Source organism: Ostrea edulis, chromosome 2 (genome assembly GCF_947568905.1).
Source record: "Ostrea edulis chromosome 2, xbOstEdul1.1, whole genome shotgun sequence".
Classification (NCBI taxonomy): Eukaryota; Metazoa; Mollusca; class Bivalvia; order Ostreida; family Ostreidae; genus Ostrea; species Ostrea edulis.
Genome location: NC_079165.1, coordinates 35,092,322 through 35,114,767, shown reverse-complemented (window position 1 = coordinate 35,114,767; position 22,446 = coordinate 35,092,322). Strand labels below are relative to the sequence as shown.

General features: G+C 36.7%; 1 protein-coding gene across 2 annotated transcripts; it reads right to left on the bottom strand.

Moving 5' to 3' along the window:
* Positions 1–4,393: 4,393 nt before the first annotated feature.
* LOC125682073 (glutamine synthetase 2 cytoplasmic-like) lies at positions 4,394–14,110 on the bottom strand. Of its 2 annotated transcripts, none has more exons than XM_048922463.2 (8): positions 13,822–14,110; positions 13,230–13,299; positions 12,801–12,965; positions 12,356–12,517; positions 7,354–7,500; positions 6,851–6,978; positions 6,456–6,655; positions 4,394–5,381 (listed from the first exon to the last, which is right to left on the bottom strand). In XM_048922463.2, exons 3-8 carry the CDS (start codon positions 12,955–12,957, stop codon positions 5,090–5,092), a joined length of 1,086 nt encoding a protein of 361 aa, XP_048778420.1. In that variant the 5' UTR covers positions 12,958–12,965; positions 13,230–13,299; positions 13,822–14,110; the 3' UTR covers positions 4,394–5,089. The 2 variants fall into 2 exon arrangements, with proteins under 2 accessions (XP_048778420.1, XP_056009847.1); XM_056153872.1 differs by lacking the exon at positions 13,822–14,110 and adding an exon at positions 13,485–13,586.
* Between the last annotated feature and the right edge of the window lie 8,336 nt (positions 14,111–22,446).

Sequence of the window (22,446 nt, the reverse complement as noted above, 5' to 3'; positions counted from 1 at the left end):
ATAGAATAAAGACATACAGATACAATAAAGAGATATAGATACAATAAAGAGATACAGATACAATAAAGAGATACAGATACAATAAAGATATATAGATATAATAAAGAGATATACATACAATAAAGAGATATAGATACAATAAAGATATATAGATATAATAAAGAGATATACATACAATAAAGAGATATAGATACAATAAAGAGATACAGATACAATAAAGAGATACAGATACAATAAAGAGATATAGATACAATAAAGAGATACAGATACAATAAAGAGATATAGATACAATAAAGATATATAGATATAATAAAGAGATATACATACAATAAAGAGATACAGATACAATAAAGAGATATAAACACAATAAAGAGATATAAACACAATAAAGAGATATACATACAATAAAGAGATATAGATAGAATAAAGAGATATACATACAATAAAGAGATATAGATACAATAAAGAGATACAGACACAATAAAGAGATATACATACAATAAAGAGATATAGATAGAATAAAGACATACATATACAATAAAGAGATACAAATACAATAAAGAGATATAAACACAATAAAGAGATATACATACAATAAAGAGATATAGATACAATAAAGAGATACAGATACAATAAAGAGATACAAATACAATAATGAGATATAGATACAATAAAGAGATATAGATACAATAAAGAGATATACATACAATAAACTTGGCTATAGGTGATCAAGGTTTGCATAGATCCAGTGATGTTTTCGAGGAATATCAAAAAGCTCAGAAACCTTAGTTGAAACTTTTGATAATATTTCTAACAATATGTTTGCCTAAAAGGTAAGAAAACCGAATCGATGAAAATGTTTTGCTAGTAATTATATCAATATTACATTACGAGAAAACATCTCGAAATTACACTTTTTCATGTCTTCTGCTCGAATGACGACACAGTACTTGGCCTCAATCTCCCTGTTCTCCTCAACTCTCTGTATTCGATAATCCTATTATTCACAGGCGAAAATATTGATTTACATTCGATAATCTTTTTATTCATAAGCGAAAATCTTGATTTATATTCGATAATCTTCTTATCTATATGCAAATTTCTTATACTATTGTTACTGGGAGCAGCCCAAAGATGACAGATCCTGTCAATCACAGAAACAGGAGTGAAGATTGCCAACCCCCGAGTCTGTCCTGCGTATCCTCCTCACTAACGAAATGTATCCATAACCCATTCATCATATTATAGGAATGTATTCCATAGAGCTAACAGGAGGTCCTAGCTGCAATAATGTAGCCCTCTCTGATTTTTTTGTTTGTTTGTTTTTTGTTGTTGTTTTTTTTTTAGGAAGAGGGCTACAACTCCTTAGGATCTCCGTAATGGTGCAAATGCGGGAGTGATTCACTCCCGCAACATTTGCGCTCATTCTAAACATTTCCTGACTTTCTTCACGTAAATAAAATGATATTCTATGTTTCTTAGTCAATATATAAATTTACAACCTGCAACTTAAGATTTGTGAGGCTCTATTCTACCGTTTTCAACAATTTCGATAAATTCCAATTTCTCGATTCATATTTGTGCGCCATGTTTGATGTACTGAAGTTTCAACTTCCGATTGTCAAGTCATTTGCATATGCCATATAAGGTAGTATTTACATCAATGGGCAAGTATGGAGGCGAAAGCTATTTCGTCGGTATTGAAAAGGTTTGAATTTAATATCAATTTAAAAACCGAACAGCAGACTGTAAATTCTTTCTGCAACAATATGATTTTCCTTTCTTTGTCGAAGTGGCTCGAGTAACTACATTTTCGCGCTGATTGTCAATGTTCAGGCTTTTCATTAGATCCACCTACGAGATCTCGCGATAACAAGCATGGCAGAACAGACGAAGAATTTTGCATGCTGTACATTATATTTAATGAAAAACACCTTTATTAGACATGCCCGAGCACAAAGTTGGTACTCTTTTGGTGTAAACAGCATTTGGGACTAATACACAGAGTTTATTATCGGTTATTCATAAAATTATTTTGCACCATTACGGAGATCCTATGGAATTGTAGCCCTATCCCGAAAACGTCTGAATTAAAAAAAAATTGGATAGGGCTACATTATTGCAGCTAAGGAGGTCCATGTCATAAAGGTAACCCGAGTATCACACAACGTGAAACATAAAGGTAACCCAAGTATCACGTAACGTGAAACAGGAAGGTAACCCGAGTATCACACAACGTGAAACATAAAGGTAACCTGAGTATCACGTAACGTGAAACAGGAAGGTAACCCGAGTATCACCCAACGTGAAACATAAAGGTAACCCGAGTATCACACAACGTGAAACATAAAGGTAACCTGAGTATCACGTAACGTGAAACATAAAGGTAACCCGAGTATCACGTAACGTGAAACATAAAGGTAACCCGAGTATCACGTAACGTGAAACATAAAGGTAACCCGAGTATCACACAACGTGAAATCCAGATGGTGCAAGTGTACATCTTTAGAAACTCTGAAAACTTGATGCTATCATAATATAAGAATGGTTAATTCTTCTCATTCTAATTATACATAACCTCAGTCCCTAATATCTCTTAAATACTAAACTGCGGTACATATCAAGAGTTTGTAAAACCATAATTATTTAATTTACTTGCAAACTTCAATGGACAGTATGCATCATTCAATAATATTTGGAAAAGGATTCGGAAACATGTCAAAACAACTTTTTTTAAAAGAAATGACTAATGAGCTTGCTTTTCGTCAAATAACCTTGGTTGAGAGTCTTGGCGTATTATTTGGTCACAAGCAAAGTATGAACTAGATGTTCAGAAGTAAGCAGTATCCCTATAAATGTAATTATGTCTCCCTTCTTTCAGAGGGAGACATATTGTTTTTGGACTTTCCGTCCGTCCGCCCATCCGTCTGTCTGTCACAAAATCTTGTGAACTCTTCTCCTCCTACATGGTTTATCGGGTAGACTTGAAACTTTGTACAATGCTTCATTGCCATTTGTAGATGTGCATATGGTCGGGACAGGAGGATCCAATTATTTTCCTAAAAGTTATAGTGGATCTAAGAGGGGTGGAGGATGTGAAATAGCTTGTTAACACTTCTCCTACATGGCTTATCGGATAGATTTAAAACTTCGTACAATGCTTCATTGCCATTTGTAGATGTGCATATTGTCGGGACAGAAGGATCCAGTTATTTTCCTAGAAGTTATAGTGATCTAAGAGGGATGGAGGATATTATAATAGCTTGTGAACGCTTCTCCTCCTATATGGCTTATGCGATAGACTTGAAATTTTGTACGATACTTCAATGCCATTTGCAGATGCGCATTTTGTAGGGACAGGAGGATCCAATTGTTGTCCTTAAAGTTATAGTGGATCTGAGGGGTGGAGGGTGTAAAATAGTTTGTGAACACTTCTCCAATGTGGCTTATCGGATTTCATATTGTCTATGGTCCTGCTCATGCTTTCTCCTCCCTACCATGCAGTACATTAAATGGAGGAGGTTTCATTTGGAGCACTTCCAATTTGGGGAGCCATTTGTTTTTTATAAAAACAATATCTAGTGTATTTCCAGTTTATGAGCCAGGGAGCCCCACCCTGTGGCTAGAATCGCTAACCCAGAGGTTATGATTTTCATAATTTTTGTAAACATCTTATGCTCATCATAACTATGCATCTAATCGATGTGCTAGATGTTCAGAGTTAGAGATTATCTTTAAGAATCATGAACATGTAATCGTGTATTTTCAGTATATGATACACACAGTCCCGCCCTCACTCAGGGACCATAAACTTCCTAATTTTGGTAGAGGTTTTCATGCTCAGTAAAACTCAGTTTTATGCCAGATGCCAGGAGTAAAGAGGATTGTAAGTACTATTCTAGCAGTCATATCCCTGGAGCCTCAAACGGGTAGGGATCACGAATTCACACATTTCTTGTTTCCGTACCGCAAAAAGATGTTCAATTCTTTAAAAAAAAACGTCTAAAAAGTTAACTACGACGGACCGGCATGGCTAGAAATAGTTCATCCGAGTGAGCTTTATAAAAATGGTTGACAACTCTGCTGCACGTCTATCTCAATTCAACACGTCATCTCTTCGTACTATATATGGGAAGCAACATTTTGAAATAAGGAGTATGCGCTGTTTATCAATGCCGGGTGTACCGTCTACTGTTTAACAGTAAATGGAATAAAAGGTTGTGTAATTCACCAGTACTTTAGAATATTGAAGTGTGGAATGTTGGCACGAACTGGGTGTAGAAATGCACGAGCTTGCGATCGCATTTCACATCCCAGAAATGTCACTATTCATCAATGCCTTCAGTACCTCCTTTATGCTACAGCTAAAGCATACATTTTGTATTTCAATGGATTTATGTTGATAATTTATTCTTTTTCTCATCAAGTTTAAAAACATTAACGCTAACATGAATGTGTGCAATAACGCAGTTGCGCACGTATTCAACGTTACCCCCATTACATCAATGCTAGAGGAATATTCCATATCAAAATTACATAGTTATAGCATGGCAAGATTCCTTCTCTTTAATTCTATCTGATTTATTGCACTGGGTACTTCAACAATAAACTGAACTAAACAACGACTTATCACAGATTTTCAGAATGTTGCTCTAACGATATTGCTCTGTTTCACATTAAATTCATATTTTCGGACTGATATCATTTGCATCAAACGTTTTCAAAACCTAAACAAATACTTACTCATATTATGCGATAAGAAATGGTTTGGGGAAATCACACTTTGCTGTTTGTAAGCACAATTATATGTCCCAGGCCATTTTACATAGCATAATATATAGCTAAGCATTAGCTTATTTCATAACTAAAATTACTGTAAAACATTTGTAAACAGCTGAACAATATTAAACAAAAAGCTATACGTAAGGATTAAACCATACAATTTGTTTAAATCACTTCGTATTGGTAAGATAAGTGGATATTGCCAAGATTCCATATAAAGTCATTACACCTATTAAGACACGTGACTTCCAATTCTTCGAGTTACATTCTATCCACAAATAAGTCAGATATTCACACACATATAAACCTAGATTTCCCCTAAACAGGTAGTCCTTAAGATCACATCAACAACAGCATAAGGATCACAGTTTGATGAGGGTCGGCGATCCTCTAAGTACCCCTGTCCTTCCTGTGCCACCTGGCGGGGAATGCGGATGCTGGCGCCCCTATTGGCTACCCCAGCAGAAAAGTCATTTATCGTTGAAGTCTCGTGAAGTCCCGTTAGTCGTCGTCTGTTGTCCTCTCCTTCCTTAGGGTCGTACGCTCTGATGTGCTTCTCGTGACACTTGGACAGTTTGTCTATCGCTTCCTCAATGTATCTGAAAAAAAGTTTGAAGGAAAATTACCATCGACTAACGTTTTAATGTCCGCGGAAGACCTCGACTTCATTGTAAGTAAGTACTTAGCAGCTGTTTTCTCACCAAGAGGCCCGTGGGCCTTAACGGTCACCCGAGTATCATGCTTAGCATGTTGGGGGTGCTACGGGTGCATCTTTTTAAACTAAGAACTGGATAATTCTAACAATGAGCCCATTCTGTCTGTTACAAATTAAGAACTGGATAATTCTAACAATTAGCCCATTCTGTCTGTTACAAATTAAGAACTGGATAATTCTAACAATGCGCCCATTCTGTCTGTTACAAATTAAGGACTGGATAATTCTAACAATGAGCCCATTCTGTCTGTTACAAATTAAGGACTGGGTAATTCTAACAATGAGCCCATTCTGTCTGTTACAAATTAAGAACTGGATAATTCGAACAATGCGCCCATTTTGTCTGTTACTAATTAAGGGGAAAGTTCTGTTTTTCCCTACACAACATTTATGCACTAATACATTAATAACAATCAGGGTTTTAACATTCCCGTACAAACCCACCCGACTAAGGGGTACATGTCATTTTTTCTACCTTTTGCTCACACATCCATTCCAATAGGCACTCATTCAAACATAGAAGAAGAGGAAGAGGGTTAGAAAGGAATGGGGTTTTCTGTTTTAATACGTAAGCTGTAAAGCTTCGCCCTTGGGATTGATACACTACACAGGGCCTATGAATTTCGCACCCCTACCCCCCACTCAGTATATACATGTAATCATGCATCATCTAGGCTTTTGAGGAGGAAGTGGGTTTTGTTCAGATGTATACAAGATGTCAAAAATGTTCCACTGTTATTAACACACATGAATATATCGCTATAGATCACCTGACTGATTCAGCTGACCTATTAGTAAAAAAACATCCTCATAGCTTGTTTGTTGAATTACTGAGGAACAATGCTGCAAGTCTTGTACACAAAAGACATTTTCGATTTTTGAACAACATAACAGAATTTTTTTTTAAAAACAATATAACAGAAAATAAATTTAAAATCAGAAATACAAAACAACTCACTTGATCCCCCCGTCCTCTCTCATTTTTAAAGTGCTGTAGTTGGTGTGTGCACCTGCGCCGTTCCAGTCTCCTGGAACAGGTTTAGGGTCCAAGGTGACGAGAACCCCGAAATCTTCCGCCACTCTGTGCAAGATGTACCTGGCCACCCACAGCTCATCCCCCATAGCGATACCTTCACAGGGTCCCACCTGAAACTCCCACTGAAAGACAAACGGAATGCAACGTTGATTGGGCATTTAATAAGCATGCGCAACTTGTTGGCCAACTATTATCTTTTTGGAATTTTCAGATGCCAGATACTAATATATATATATTTAGAATGAAATGTAAACATTCACGTTACTTGGAACATTTGAAGTATCATGTGCCGTGATCAAAATTTGACCTTGACCTACCTGTCCAGGCATGACCTCGGCGTTACAGCCGGCGATTTTGATGCCTGCATACAGACATGCCCTGTAGTGAGCTTCAACTATGTCCCTCCCAAACACTTTGTTGGCGCCGACACCGCAATAATATGGTCCTGCAAAAAGGAAGGAACACCTGGTAATTCATAGGATTACAATAAAAATATTATAGTCCTGTGAAAAAGAGCGGCACCTGGTATTCTAGAGTTTGTATGATTGCATTCAATTGATTGTTAACCAAATTTCAAAAGCAAAGTATGAACTATATCACATAAGTCATGCAGTCTACACAACCAGGAAGAACAAACTTGAAATTCCATGGGTGTTTAGAAAATTTCGTGAAGTCACTCACAGATAACGTGAAACGGCTATACCTTGGCCAGTACATTTTTTTTTTAAAAAGTGTAACTGATTATTTAAACCAAACTAAATCAAAGTGGCCTTTTAAAGATATTTTAATAAATCAGGATACAATGGAATTAATTACTAACCCTGGGGTCCAGGATATCCGTTTTTTGGCCATCCGTACGGATATTTGTCCACATCCAGGAGCGTGTATTCTTGTTCTATCCCGAACCAAGGCTTTTGTTCAGCTGTTTTCTCGCACACTTCATTACACACCGTGCGTTTGTTGGTTTCTGATAAATAATATACGTAATCGATATTTAAACCATAAACATGGACAAATTTGATACAGCATATTACTAAATACAAGATCTAAGAACAAAATTTGTTCGTAAAACACAACACCCGGCCTCGAGCGTGGTCAGGTTCATTTGTGGCAAATTTGACCAATTCTGTTGAATTTATTTTTCATTAAACAAGAGGCCCACAGGCCTTATTGGTCACCTGAATACTAGTGAAAAAGTATCACTACTTCCATGAGCTATGAAATCTAGAAAAAATGTTCCTGTTCTGAATATCTAAGCTAAATTCTAATGTTCAGCAACAGTATAAAACAAGATATGTTCTTAAAACTTCACTGCCCTCAAAAGTGCATACACTGATGAGAGGCTTTAAATAATAGGTAAATTTAAATAAAATTTAAATAATTGCACGGATTCGTTCTTTCATCAATGATGACGCCTGCAAGACACTTGTATGTTCTCTTGTGTTATCACGCTTAGAGATAGACTATGGAAATGCACTATTTAAAGGGCTACCCCAAATAGATCTGAGCAGGCTACAGACAATCCAAAATTCAGCAGCTCGACTTGTTGACCGGGTCAGGAAGCATGACCATATATCACCGGTGCTTGTGTCCTTGCACTGGCTTCCAGTTGATTCCCGTATTGAATACAAGATTTTACTACACACATACAAGGCACTAAACGGATTGGCACCGGCCTATATCAGCGACCTCATCACTGTGTACGAACCAAAACGATCTCTGCGTTTATGCAATTCACGATTGCTAGAAAAAACCCACGTTCGTACAAAGACCTATGGAGATCGAAGGTTTGATGTAACAGCTGCCACACTATGGAACAGTTTACCGATAGACATCCGTTCGTGTGGCACTGTCAAAAGTTTTAAGACAAACCTCAAAACATATCTTTTTAGGAAATCTTATAACCATATTTTGTAATATATATATTTTTTAAAGTAAAGGCTGGTTTGTCGCATGAACTCGTAATGTTTAAATTGTTTTATTTTATTTGGATGTTATATTTTATGCTCTGATTAATCTTATCATGTTTTACATTGTTAAAGCGCTTAGAGTAATTACAAATTATATAATGCGCTATATAAATGCCGCACATTATTATTATTATTATTTAAATAATAGGTGTATTAACAACAAAACATCAAAAGATATAACTAATTTGGACTCATCCTAAAGTCATAACCCTGGGTTATGAAATTCACCATTTTTTGTACATCCTTTTCTGCTATTCCTAAGTATGCATTTAGATTTTATACAGTATCAGCAAACTTACACAAATACTATATACTAACGTTTGGCCCCACCCTGGGGTCAGAACCCTACCCAGGGGATCATCAAATTTACAATTTTGGTAAAAGACTACCTGTTCTATCCATTTAGTTTCAATTTAATATAAATAGCACTAAAGAAGATGTTATTCAAGTGTTTTACACAAAAACATTATATACCAAGTTTGGCCCCGCCCTGGAGTCAGAACCCCTACCCCGGGGATCATGAAATTTACAATTTTGGAAGAAGCTTTCCTGCTCTATGCATCTAGTTTTTCTTACACGTGTGCAGTTCTAGAGAAGAGGATTTTTAAAAATTGGTCTATCTTGGGCAGTTTTTGCCCCACCCCTAAGGTCCTAGGGGTGCAGAAATCCTGAAATTTACAATTGATGTCCCCCTTGTTCCAAATATGTTTCATACCAAATTTGAAAAGAATTGGAATGATAGTTATCAAGAAGACGTTAAAAATGTATATTGTACACACATTTAATGACTGACCAATTTGGCCCCACCCTGATACCAAAACCCCTATTCCTGGGATCATTAAATCTACAATTTTGGTAAAGGACTACCTGTTCTTTCTTAATATCTATTTACTTTCAATTTAGTATCAATAGCACTAAAGAAGATGTTATTTAAAGGTCAAGTACGGTGATTTTCCTAAAACTTTACTTTTACACAGAAAAATGTCTGTCGTACACTTATGGATTAATTTCCATGGCAATTTTGATAAAAATCACTTGTCGTGAAGTACACGGCGCTATCAAACTTTTACCTGAGCGATCGATAAATGTGTCGTGACATGAGTTATCGCTCGTAGCTTATGACGTCATCTGAGACAACTTTCGATTGCATTGATAGGGTTTTATAGTGTTTACATAGAAAAGTCCTGTATTCATGGTACAATGCGCTGCTTTGAACTGCAATGTCAAATCGGGACAGGGATTAAGTATGTTTCTTTTCCCAAAAGACCCTAAATTTCGAAGAATTTGGACACTGAAACTGAAAAGAGACACTGAGATTTGTGACAATCCACGAGGATCAGTGAGTGACACTTTAATTAACGAGGATCAGGTTTCCATCAACCCCGACGCATCATCCTGTTTGACTATGAACAAAATGCAAAGTGATGATTAACTGGACATCCTACAAAACAAGTGGAGGGATGTATTTTAATTATATAAAAAGTTCAACCCAAATTAAGGGGGGATGCAATCCACCCCTCTCTACATCCACCACTGAATGCTTTAATGCGACATTGTATTCAATGGGTTTGCGATTGCACATAAAAATTAATGTCACCCATTACCTAGTTCAAATTGATTTTATTTCTTTTATTAAATGAAATATCTTTCGAATATTGTCGTACTCATACTATATTTATAAGGGACTCATCATTTCATTTCTTCACTATATATATATATATTGAAAAAATAAAATATAGTAAAAATGGAAATCAATTCAATTTAAAACCCATTTTGATAAAACCTTATTTATTAAGTCAGTCCAATTTCCAAAGCCTTTTCTTCAAGTTCATTATGAAAACAAGTACAAGTTTTTCCTTTTCCTAATATGGTTTTAAGTGCTACAGACTGTACATTAATATATCATGAATCATTAAGGCAAAATTTCACACCTCAAAATGCTACAATTCGTTAACTTTGTGCCTTAATATTTCAATTTCGCATTTGACGTGTGTTGTGAAGAAATTACATGAACTAATAGGCCTAATTTACATTTTATGATATTGTATCTACATGTAGATGTTTTTCTTTTTTAAAAAGGGGGGAGGTTACAAATAACGTTGTGCACAATAAGTTTTTTTTTCTTTTGTCTTTTGTTGTTCTTTTTTCAAAAAGGCATTTTTCAATTAAATATATATCTAGCTAAACACATCATAATCTGAATCTGATCAATCTCATACCAGTAAATTCCATTAAAAAAATACAAACGTGAGAGTATATCTAGTTAAATACGCTCACAATCGCTACAATAGAGTATACGGCGAGTATCTATGAAGTCTGATTTTGATTAGCCTAGATTGTGTAAAATACAAAGGTTATCTTTTGATAGAACATTTTTTCCAATATCATTCCCACTTTTCTATGGACTGGCTCGGTAAATAATTTCTAACTGAGATTCCTATGAGATAGTTGTCGAACATAGACTATCGGATGGTTTCGAAACGGGTGCAGGTACAAATATAAAAGGTTGAATCCCTAAACTCAAGTGTATCTACGGTATTTCACTGTCACTATCCACGGTGTTGCTAAAACGGCAATTTCTCACAGAAATTAAAACGATGATATACAGGCGTAAACAACTACAATTGTCTCAGATGACGTCATAAGAAAGGGCGATAATTCCTTCATTCGTTTCTATAAACAACGATTTTGGAATAGGTATTTTGCGCATTTACCTGGATTTAAAAAAAATAATAAACACATCAATAAACTTTTCAAAACGGGTTTTAATGAATTATAAACTTTATTTTCAAATCTATTTTTATTACACTTGACCTTTAAGTGTTTTACACATAAACACTATATACCGAGTTTGGCCCCGCCCTGGGTTCAGAACCCCTACCCCGGGGATCATGAAATTTACAATTTTGGTAGAGGCCTTCCTGCTCTACATCACTATGCATTTAGTTTTTCTTTCACGTGTGTGGTTCTTGAGAAGATTTTTAAAATTGGTCAATTTTGGGCAGTTTTTGCCCCGCCCCTAGGGCCCCAGGAGTGCTGAGTCCTGAAATATACAATCTATGTCCCCCTTGTCCCAATAATGCTTCATACCAAATTTGAAAAGAATTGAAATAGTAGTTAGTAGGAAGAATTTAAAAATGTTCAATTGTTAATGCACGACGGACGACAACCAATTGCAATAGGTCAGGTGACCTAATAAATTTTATTGAAATAACATTGGCTTATCAGCCACATGCAATTTGACAGTTACCTTCCATTTTATCAAATACTAAGCTCTATTTTGTAGGTTCAAAAGTTACGATCAAGGTTAAAATTACAGACGGATAAAGAGACAGGAGATAGACAGACCGAATACAATACCCCCCCCCCCTCCCCTCTTCTTCGATCATGATAAAAAAAATGATTACATTATACCGCGCATTTGTTGATTTCTGATAACTGATACACAAAATCAATATTTAAACCTTAAACATGAACGAATTTGATGGAGGTTATTACTAAATATGAGGTCTTAAAACATTTTGTTTTGTAAATCACTATGTCCAGCGCCTGGCCCCGAGCGTGGTCATGTTCATTTGTGGCAAGTTTGACCAATTTTATTGAATCTATTTTTTATCAAATAAATTTTATCAAAATGACATTGACTAATCAGCCGCATGCAATTTGACATTGACCTTCCATTTTATCAAATACTAAGCACTATCTCCTACGTTCAAAAGTTACGACCAAGGTTAAATATGCAGACAGATAAAGGCAGACCTAAAACAATACCCCCCCCCCCTTCTTCGATCATGATAATGAAAACTAGGTCTCTTGTAGAGGATGGTATGATGAATTTACATATTGACTCACCAGCTGGTTTGTTGTTATATTTGTACACTTCACACAACACCAGTTTGTTTTTGCCAAGCCGGAAGGGGTCATTGTACAATGCTACTGGATGAAGGTACATGTCCGAGTTTGAACCCTCCGCCTGATACGTGCTGGACCCGTCATAGTTCCACACCGGACACTCTGGAGGAAAATAAAATGCAACGATTATCGATCAATCTATCATATTTTTTATGTTCAAGTAGTGTATAGGATTCATCTGTTATGTAGTATAATTGAGAGAGGGGAAAAAAAAGAGGGATTTCATAGGTTATTACTAGTCTATGTATCCTTCCGGGTTTTTTCCCCATAAATACATTTTAAATCAAACTTTGATAGTTCGTTAGTAATAAACACATATAGAATAGAAATTATTATTTTTTGTTACAAATCAATAAATAGTTTGGTGTTCAAACCACCGCCTTACCTTTTGGGTGTTTGGGTTCAAAGTCCATGGTTTTGCACTTAGACCTGATCCCCTCGCCGGTACCGTCTATCCAGATGTATTCACACATCACCCGGTCATCAGGCTGGGGGAGGGTCATGTAGCGCTTCAACAAAGCTTTCTCCGTCATCACCGCCATAGTCACGTCTGAAAATTGAATACAGAAAATAAAATTCTTCTCCCAATGTCTCCTCGCTTGAAAGTAAAAATAATTTTTGTAATAGTATGTTCACTCCCTAAATGCACTCTTCCCACATATGACATATAGTGCATTACCACTTAAAATATGATTTATATAGATTGAATAATAAAATGGCCTACGATACGTGCTCCTGTACTCTCATTAGGTAGAATTGACCACAATAAATCAAACCCCGCCCCTCCAAATCATTATATAAAGTGAATTTATACCTTGGGAAAAAGTTAGTCCGGTTGGAACCACAACCACAATAGGAAAGAGCGAGGTCGGGTGGATGTCTCACTGATAAAGAAATAGGACGTGTCCTAGTAACATTTTAAACGCACCAGGCAACGATAATAGATGATGCAATATGTCTGCACTTAGTGCATGTAGTCTGAATAAATCAGTTTTATCAACTAGTGATATTTCATTTTTTTTTTTTTTTCAAAAGTAAAAGGCAAACAAAGTCAATTGCAATATATTACCGTAGAGGAAAAGAAACAAACATTGTATGAAATTTACTTCTTTTTATATTGTTACTCGTTCACACTGATCAGCTGTTTACTTCGTGATGGAAATCAGCTGATCGAGAAAGGCACACTGTGATGTCATAGTAGGATATATAAACAGGATGATTGACATTCGCGGCCTACTACACCCAAAGTTCTTTCTCTCTCTCTCAGGATAAACATATTACTTGAATCTCTCTCGTTTTTGCAGAGATGAAGGATACATATAAATTAAATTTTTCTTTAAGATTTCCTTGCGAACGCATAACATACATTTTTCTCTCTCTCGTATAAGATAAGTATATATACTTACAGACGCAGCGTGTTTTTAAGATCTACTGGTATGGGAACGGGTGGACGGGAATTTCTCTTTGAAACAAAGTTACTGTTTTTACAATATAATCCTATGCTATATTGACCAAATGGCAGTTATGGCAGTTAACCTCACTCCGTTCTATTCATACTTCTCCACGTCACGTAAACAATTCCCCAAAGTTTCTCAAATTAAAGCCTCAATACATGACGTCCTAATTTGTTTGAGTCAGTGTCGCATTATCTGAACATATTTGATTTAGTGTCAATCACTTCCGCGTATCGATTTGAACTCACTCAAACAGAGGCTCCTCTTAACGGTACTTGCTACAAACAAACTTTTTTTTTAATTATGAAAATGGACATTGAATTTATGTTTATGAAAGTAAAATGGATACATGTACATTTTTACTGAAGGAAATCTTATTTTTTGCTTTCCATTTCTCAATTATGTCTAAATTTTGTCAAATAAAATTTATATTAATACACTAGATGTTGACAAAATATCTTTGTAATTGCTTTTGGTTTAATAAAGTTATAGATGATTAAAAGTGTAACGCATATTTTTGAGATCTAGAACATCGCAGATACCAGATAGGAACCGCGGTTGTAAACAGTGTAAACGACCTGCCGAAATGAGATACGTCACAGCGTCATTTCAAGGTTACTACTTTGAAGTACTGCTACCTACAATCTGTATTTAGACATACATGTACAAGTTTAATATGTCATATATATGTATTCATTTGTAAATATGTTACAGTCGGTTATAGGACCTGACTGAAACCATGTTTATTGTTAAGTATCAAAGTTTTACATACAAATGTATAGAGAAAATCATTAAAAATCTTCTTCTGAAGAATCATCGGGCCAGAAAGGTTTACATTTGCATGTAAGCTTCCTGACATAGTGTAGATTCAAGTTTGTAAAAACTAGGGCCCCCGGGGTAGGTTGGGGCTACTATAGAGATCAACATTTTAAATGCGAATATATAGGGAAAATCTTTAAATATGGACCAAGGTGACTCAGGTTAGCGATGTGGCCCATGGGCCTCTTGTATCAAATAGGGAGCGGATCAAACATCTTATTCTAATTCCAATAAGATTCCTGCTATTTTCATATTCCTAAAACACTTGCATTCCACATATAGTAAACCATCAATTTAAAAATCAACATGATTTGTGGAAAATCAGCTTAGTATTTTGCCTGTGTATAAATACATTTAAAATGTGCTCGTTCCCATTCTTGGAAGAAAAGAAATGAATTCATTGTAAGCTAGAAGGTGGGGAATGCCTATCTCAACATCATACTTGATATTCGCGATATAGTTATGCCCCCTTCAAAGAAGAGGGGCATATTGCTGTGCACCTGTCAGTGGTTCGGTCGGTCGGTAGACCACATGTTGTCCGCTCAAAATCTTGAGAACCATTACTTGAACGTAATGATATTTCATACGTGGGTCAGGTATGAGTAGAAGATGGTCCCTATCGATTTTTAGATCAAAAGGTCGAAGGTAAAGGGTCAATCCACTATGAAAATAGGAATACACTGTCCACTTAATATCTTGAGAACCCTTTGCTTGACAGACATCAAACTTGGTACACTGATTTATCCTAAGGAGTAGATGACCCCTATTGATTTTGAGGTTACATGGTTAAAGGTGAAACTGGACATAGGAATATACTGTCCGCTCAGTATCTCGAGAACCCTTTGATTGACAGACATCAAACTTGGTACACCTTACGAAGTGGATGACCCCTATTGATTTTGAGGTCACATGGTAAAGGGTTAAACTGGACATAGGAATATACTGTCTGCTCAATATCTTGAGAACCCTTTGCTTGACAGACATCAAACTTGGTGCACAGGTACATCGTTTAAAAAGATGACCCCTATTGATTTTTAGGTCACATGGTCAATCCACTCTGGACATAGGAAGACATGTCTGCTCAATATATTGAATTGGTTTAGCACCACTATCAATTAAATGATACATGTGTATAACCCTTTTCAATTTTACACCACATGGGCATATATGTTTTACAAACATTTCTTGTTAAGAAATAGATTTCCTTTTTAAAAAAAAAACATACACGAGGGTATGAACTGCGACGCTTAAATACGCCAGCATACCTCACGAAGTACGTTAACGCTTCATAAATACGCCAGCATACCTCACGAAGTACGTTAGCGCTTCATAAATACGCCAGCATACCTCACGAAGTACGTTAGCGCTTCATAAACAGTAGAATGACTGGACTATAAATACGTCAGCATACCTCACGAAGTACGTTAGCGCTTCATAAATACGCCAGCATACCTCACGAAGTACGTTAGCGCTTCATAAATACGTCAGCATACCTCACGAAGTACGTTAGCGCTTCATAAATACGCCAGCATACCTCACGAAGTACGTTAGCGCTTCATAAATACGCCAGCATACCTCACGAAGTACGTTAGCGCTTCATAAATACGCCAGCATACCTCACGAAGTACGTTAGCGCTTCATAAATACGCCAGCATATCTCACGAAGTACGTTAGCGCTTCATAAAAAGTATGTCGGCGTGAAGCGTTCCTGTTATTCCCTCATGTATTTTCGAAAGCGAAATTCATCTTTTATATTTACAGTACATTTTACTTTTATTCCCAGCCGTTAAAATAATCGTACTATATTTACCAAGATTCATACGCACACCATGCTCACACTCATGACGAAATGGCCATCATTTCAACTGGTAAAGATACCGGAGGTAAAATCATTAGAATAGTAAATGTATGAACATATCTTGTTTTATTTTATGAAGCTGTGTATTGTACATATGTTAAGAAAAAAAATGACATTGATGTTTGATTTTTATTTGAATACTTATTTACGCTCTCTCTCTCTCTCTCTCTCTCTCTCTCTCTCTCTCTCTCTCTCTCTCTCTCTGAATTACCCGTAATTATCATTGTACTTCTTACCCAGATGAGTCAGCTGTCTCAAAGAAATAAGATTATTATACTGTTTAGGTTCACTAAATACACATCTCTTAAATTCACTGTTGTTTCCCTGGCCTTGTTTACAAATTACAGGTACGTCAGACAGTGTGTTTACTAAACACGTATATCTATGACGTCACTATCAAAATAGGTAAAAAGAAAAGACAACACCAGTGCCATTTTTATGCCTCCGAGATCGAAGATCAGGGGTGGGTGGGTGGTGGTATTTGAAATGAGTCTACCTGTTTCAGTCTGCATTTTTAACATTGGTCACAACTTTGAACTAAATAGACTAGAAATTTTCATGCTAGGTAAACCGAAAGAATATTAGGTCAAAGTTACGTGACTGATAAAGGTCAAGGTCATATATCAAGACGAGGGCCAAATTATCTACAATTGAACTATGCTTGGGGCACAGCGTGTCCCAAACATATTTTGTTTTAAAATAATCAAACACTACCGTTATGATATATATTCTGATAACTTATATGACACCGCTTTCTCTATATAGGTCATATATGACTCGCGCGGTAGTGTTAAGGTTATGACAAACTTTAATCAACCACAGTAAGGACAACGACAAATGAACACACATGATAGTAGAAGCGCTGCATATCATATTGTACTTGAACTTTTAAAATTACGACAAAGTTTGTTCTTATCTGAAGTTTAAGAGAACCTTTGCCCCTTTATCATTTGACGAAAGGCATAAATGTGTAACACATTTTATGTATATTTAGTTTCCTTTATAAATTTATCTTTCTCACCTAGATAAATGAGTGCTGAGAGGTATAGGTATCGTACATTTCCCAAACTCAGATACAAGAGATATAACTTGATGTGAAACAATCTTAATAAATTTTCCGATCAGAGTTATCTCGCTTTGCCTTGTTTGAGAATTTTCCACTCGCTGACTAAGTTTAGATCACTTTCAATACCGGGCAAAGGAATACAGGTCTACGTTTTTAAAAACATAATTCCACGGTAATATCCCGAGTCGAGTTGTGATATTCGATACAATCTTAAGTTCAGTCATCATAACTTCCCGATACAATCCCGAGTCAGGTGGCGATAACCGATACAATCCCGAGTCAGATACAATCCCGAGTCAGGTGGTGATATGGTGATATCCGGTACAATCCCGAGTCAGGTAGTGATATCCGGTACAATCCCGAGTCAGGTGGTGATATCCGGTACAAACCCGAGTCAGGTAGTGATATCCGGTACAATCCCGAGTCAGGTAGTGATATCCGGTACAAACCCGAGTCAGGTGGGGATAACCGATACAATCCCGAGTCGGGTGGTAATATCCTATATATCATGGCGGAATTCTGAGTCAAGCTATAATATCCGATACAATTCTTAGCCATGTGGTGATAACCGATGCAATCCCGAGTGCCGTATGACTTGCATAATGACTTTAGGTCTTGGTCAAAACAAAAATAACTTCTCCACAGTCTAAATCCTTGGCACAAATGTTCCTCTGGCATTAAAGAAGTGTATCAGTTTTTATTTTTTTGCAGTTGGCCCCCATTGCCATTGTTTCAAGGCAAAATCATACTTTTCCAAAACGGTTGCATGCCAATTTTGCGATGTCTAGATATTTGTAGAATCATATTCAGTTTGTCTGTATATAAATGAAAAACAATAATGGACACGGTTGAATGTATTACTCAGAAAAATTACGAAATCCGCAAATAAATCAACATTTTTTGCGCGGGAAATGTTGAAATTGTGTATTGAATTTAAATTTGGGTACTTGAGAACATATCATGACCAGATAAGATAAAGATAATATTTATCTAGTGTCGGGTTTACAAACAGAAACATTAGCTCTTAAAAACTATTTTCCGACCAAAGCTGATAACACAAGTAAAGGTATATTTTTAGAGAATGTTCATACGCAGGGGCGGATCAAGGAAAAAATTCAAATGGGGTGGGGTTGCGACCGATGTTTGTACCTTTTCCGCCCCTTTCCTCAAAGGGAAAGTTGAAGACCCCCAAATGGCAAAATTGACCAAATAGTGGGGGGGGGGGGGGGGGGGGGGTTGCAACCCTCATAACCACTCTCTAGATCCGCCACTGATACGGTGGTTACTATTATAGTTATCCTCCTACATTACTGTTTCAGGTCAAGCTCAAGATGCAGTGGAGCGAGTGAATTTTCTGTCCATCGAGGTCAGATTATATATTACCGGATTACTGTATTTAATCAGTGTTTAACACAAACCAGTTTCAAGGTCTGTCTTCCCCATTCCATTTAAAAACCAGTAAGTACTCAGGGCCGTAAATTACATGGAGGCGGAGGAGGCAGCTGCCTCCTCCAACTTTTGAGCCAAAAAAGAATTAAAATTTAAAGTTCATTAGAATTTATGTTGTTTCCAATAACTAAGAACATGATACCTCCCTTAAAAAGCATTCCAAATCTTTCTTTTAGAATGAGTTAGTCAAGTAACATCTTAGAAGGCCCTAGAATCAAGGATTTTGAACGAAACGTGTTCAGTGTGCACAAAATGTGCTCAGCGTCTGGGGGCCTGGGCGGCCCCCAGACCCCCGCCTAATTTCCTGCCTCCTCCAAATTGAAGGTTAATTTACGGCCCTGGTACTGAATCCCAAGGAGGAGAAATACTTTCAGCTAGAGACCTGAGGCAAGATTTCCCAGGCTCGAAAATATCGATGCTTTTTTTAATGAGAGCTGCCCTGTTACAGTTTGTCCGAATATAGTGTTTGTTAAAATGCTCACTACCAGCAAACAATCACCAAACAGGGAATTTCGACAGACATACTCGTAAAAGTAGAATGTATATAGGAGAAATAAATTTCATTTTGAAAATACATGAGGACATGAACTACGACGTTTCATACTTTTCAAAGGGCTTAGGGTAAAACGCGGAGTGGAGTGAAGCGAAGGGAAATCTGAATTTAATAGTCAGATTTGAATATCAGTTTAAAGGCGCATGGACACGATATGAGATGAAAATTTTCAAATTTTATTTCTCCATTTTTAATGTTTAGAATGTTTCAGTAAGGTATTTCTAATGGTCAGGAAAAAATTGAGTGTCAGTCCTCGAAGTACAAGTGAGATACCGAGCTCACAAGTGCAAAAGAAAGGGAAGGAAGAAATGTGGGGAAAAAATCCTTTTTAAAAAAAAAGACAAAAGTCGTTTGCGCATACTTCTTGGAGTGACCCCTGCGCCGTGGCCTTTGGCACGAGAGGAACGATCCCGATGCTCATTTTGCAGAGGGAGTATGGATACAGTGGTTCATATAATTTTTTTAATGATTTTTTTTCTACCGGAACAGCGGAACATTCTTTACATTGTCCGGCCCCTGCGGCCGTAGAAAGGATATCAAAATGTTACAAATTTGTTGCTTGCTTTCAGCGCTTTTTATACGCCCGTCGTATTATGTTATGGCGCTGTCCGTCCGTCTGTCTGGCTTGCAGGCTGTCCGAGGTCTTGTTTTCCGGAACTTGTTCCGTAACGGATGCATGTACAGCTTTTAAATGTGGTCACAATCTCTCCCTCAAGAAGCGTAAGAGTGAGTTGCTTTTCAGCTGGATAGGTGCGCCATGACCTACTTTATGGTTAAAATAGGTCAAACAGTTTTCCGGACTTTTTTTCATTACGGATACAGAGATTGCCCTGAAATTTAGTCCTCTCGGAGGAATACAAGTTCAGTTTGCATTTCAGCTGGATTGATGCACCATAACCTACTTTAGGGCTAAAAGAAGGTCAAACAGCTTTTCAGATTTTCCCCCCCCGTTTATATGGATACAGGTATTGCCCTGAAATTTTATCACAACTTTCCTCTTAGAGAAGTACATAATCACTTGATTGGTGCACTGTAATCTGTACTTTAGGACTAAAAGTAGGTCAGACAGTTTCCTGGACTTTTTCTCATCATGGATCTCTCAGAGAAATACATGATCAGTTCACATGTCAGATAGATTGGTGCACCATGACCTATACTTTAAGGCTTTTCTATTCAGAATATGTGTGGTATCAATTCAGAATGCATAATGTGCTTACAGGTTGAATTTCATTTTCCGACGGGCGTATGTCGTATCGTTTGCGATACTCTTGTTTGGTTTTGTCTTCCAAGCTGTTAAATATAGGCAAAAATCCCTTCATCCTAGTTTCATTCCAAACAGTCCTGATACATGAAGTATATACAGCTATTTGTCCTTATTTATGTAGTATATACAGCATTTTCTCATGCTGACCCTGTTTGTCCTAATACATACAGCATTTCTTATGCTGACCCTGTTTGTCCTGATACATGTAGTATATACAGCATTTTCTCATGCTGACCCTGTTTGTCCTGATACGTGTAGTGTATACAGCATTTTCTTGTGCTGACCCTGTTTGAGAAATTAGCATGATACTTTTGTGGTTCTTGCGATGAAGAATTTCAAAACGTTTCCCCGTGTGAAAAGAGGGAAATAAAATGTACATGACGCTTGCTTATCAGTTATGTAGCCCTGTTGTCCGGGTAGAGTAGTGGTTAACGCACTCGCTTCTCACCGCTGCGACCCGAGTTCGATCTTTGTGATCGGCAGTGGCTGTATGTAAGAGGATATGGTGGTCGCCCACTCGAACACGTGGGTTTCCTCCGGGTACTCCAGTTTCCCCCCCACTCAAAGGCCCCCTGAGCGCAAACATCCGTGCAAGTCGGTAAAAATGGCTAGTATATAGCTAATATTATTTGTTGATTATGTATATCCGACTTTAAAAATAAAAATTATTATCAATATCATTACTGTTATTCTTGAGATGAGGGTTTGTATATTCCTGTGTATGAGTTGTCTCCCTTGTTGTCATGTCCTGACCCTAAAGGTCATGGTTCGGTCAAACTATCCACACATCATGCACTACATATAAAGATGCCTGCATATCTAATTTTACAGATTGTACATGAGAAGACCGAAAGAGATTTTGACAGAAATAAATCATATGTACTGTGTTCCAGTACTGGTGGATCTACACTACACTACACTACTACATGAAGATGATTGTATAGTCATTGGACAAATTGTTTCCTTGAGGTTCTTAGTAAAAATCAGTACACTGGATCGATGTTTCGAACCCTTCCCGATTCCTTATACGATGCTTAAGATTTAGTAAGAATTTGAAAGTTTAATATCTTGAAAAGTTTTGATGTGTATGTGTTGAATTTGTCAAGAAAGTTTGCGCAAATAAGTTTTCTGAATTGGAGTAAGAAGTGTAAATATAGCATATTTCATAGCCTAACATCTGAGTAAATATAACCACTTCAGTTCGTGTTAGATTACTCTTTGTAAGCGATTGGAAATATTAGTAGTGGACCTATATGATTCGGCATGTTTGGAAAAATATTTGAGTGATAGAAGTTCGAAATACTAGTGGACAGTTTTTCTGGTTTTCTGTTGACTTTTCTTTTTTGTTTGTTTGTTCTTGAGTTTCCTCCCTGTTATTTTATTTATTTATTTATTTTATTCCGTATTTAGTATGTCTTGATGAATGACGTAGGTCTGAAAAGGACATTCAAGCTTCTGTTTAAAAAATGAATAAATAAAAGTTTGTCATACCTTTTTTTTTTTTTGCAATACTTTTCAATCACAAATAAATCGTTTGCGTTGGAAAGAAGCACATATCATAAACGTTT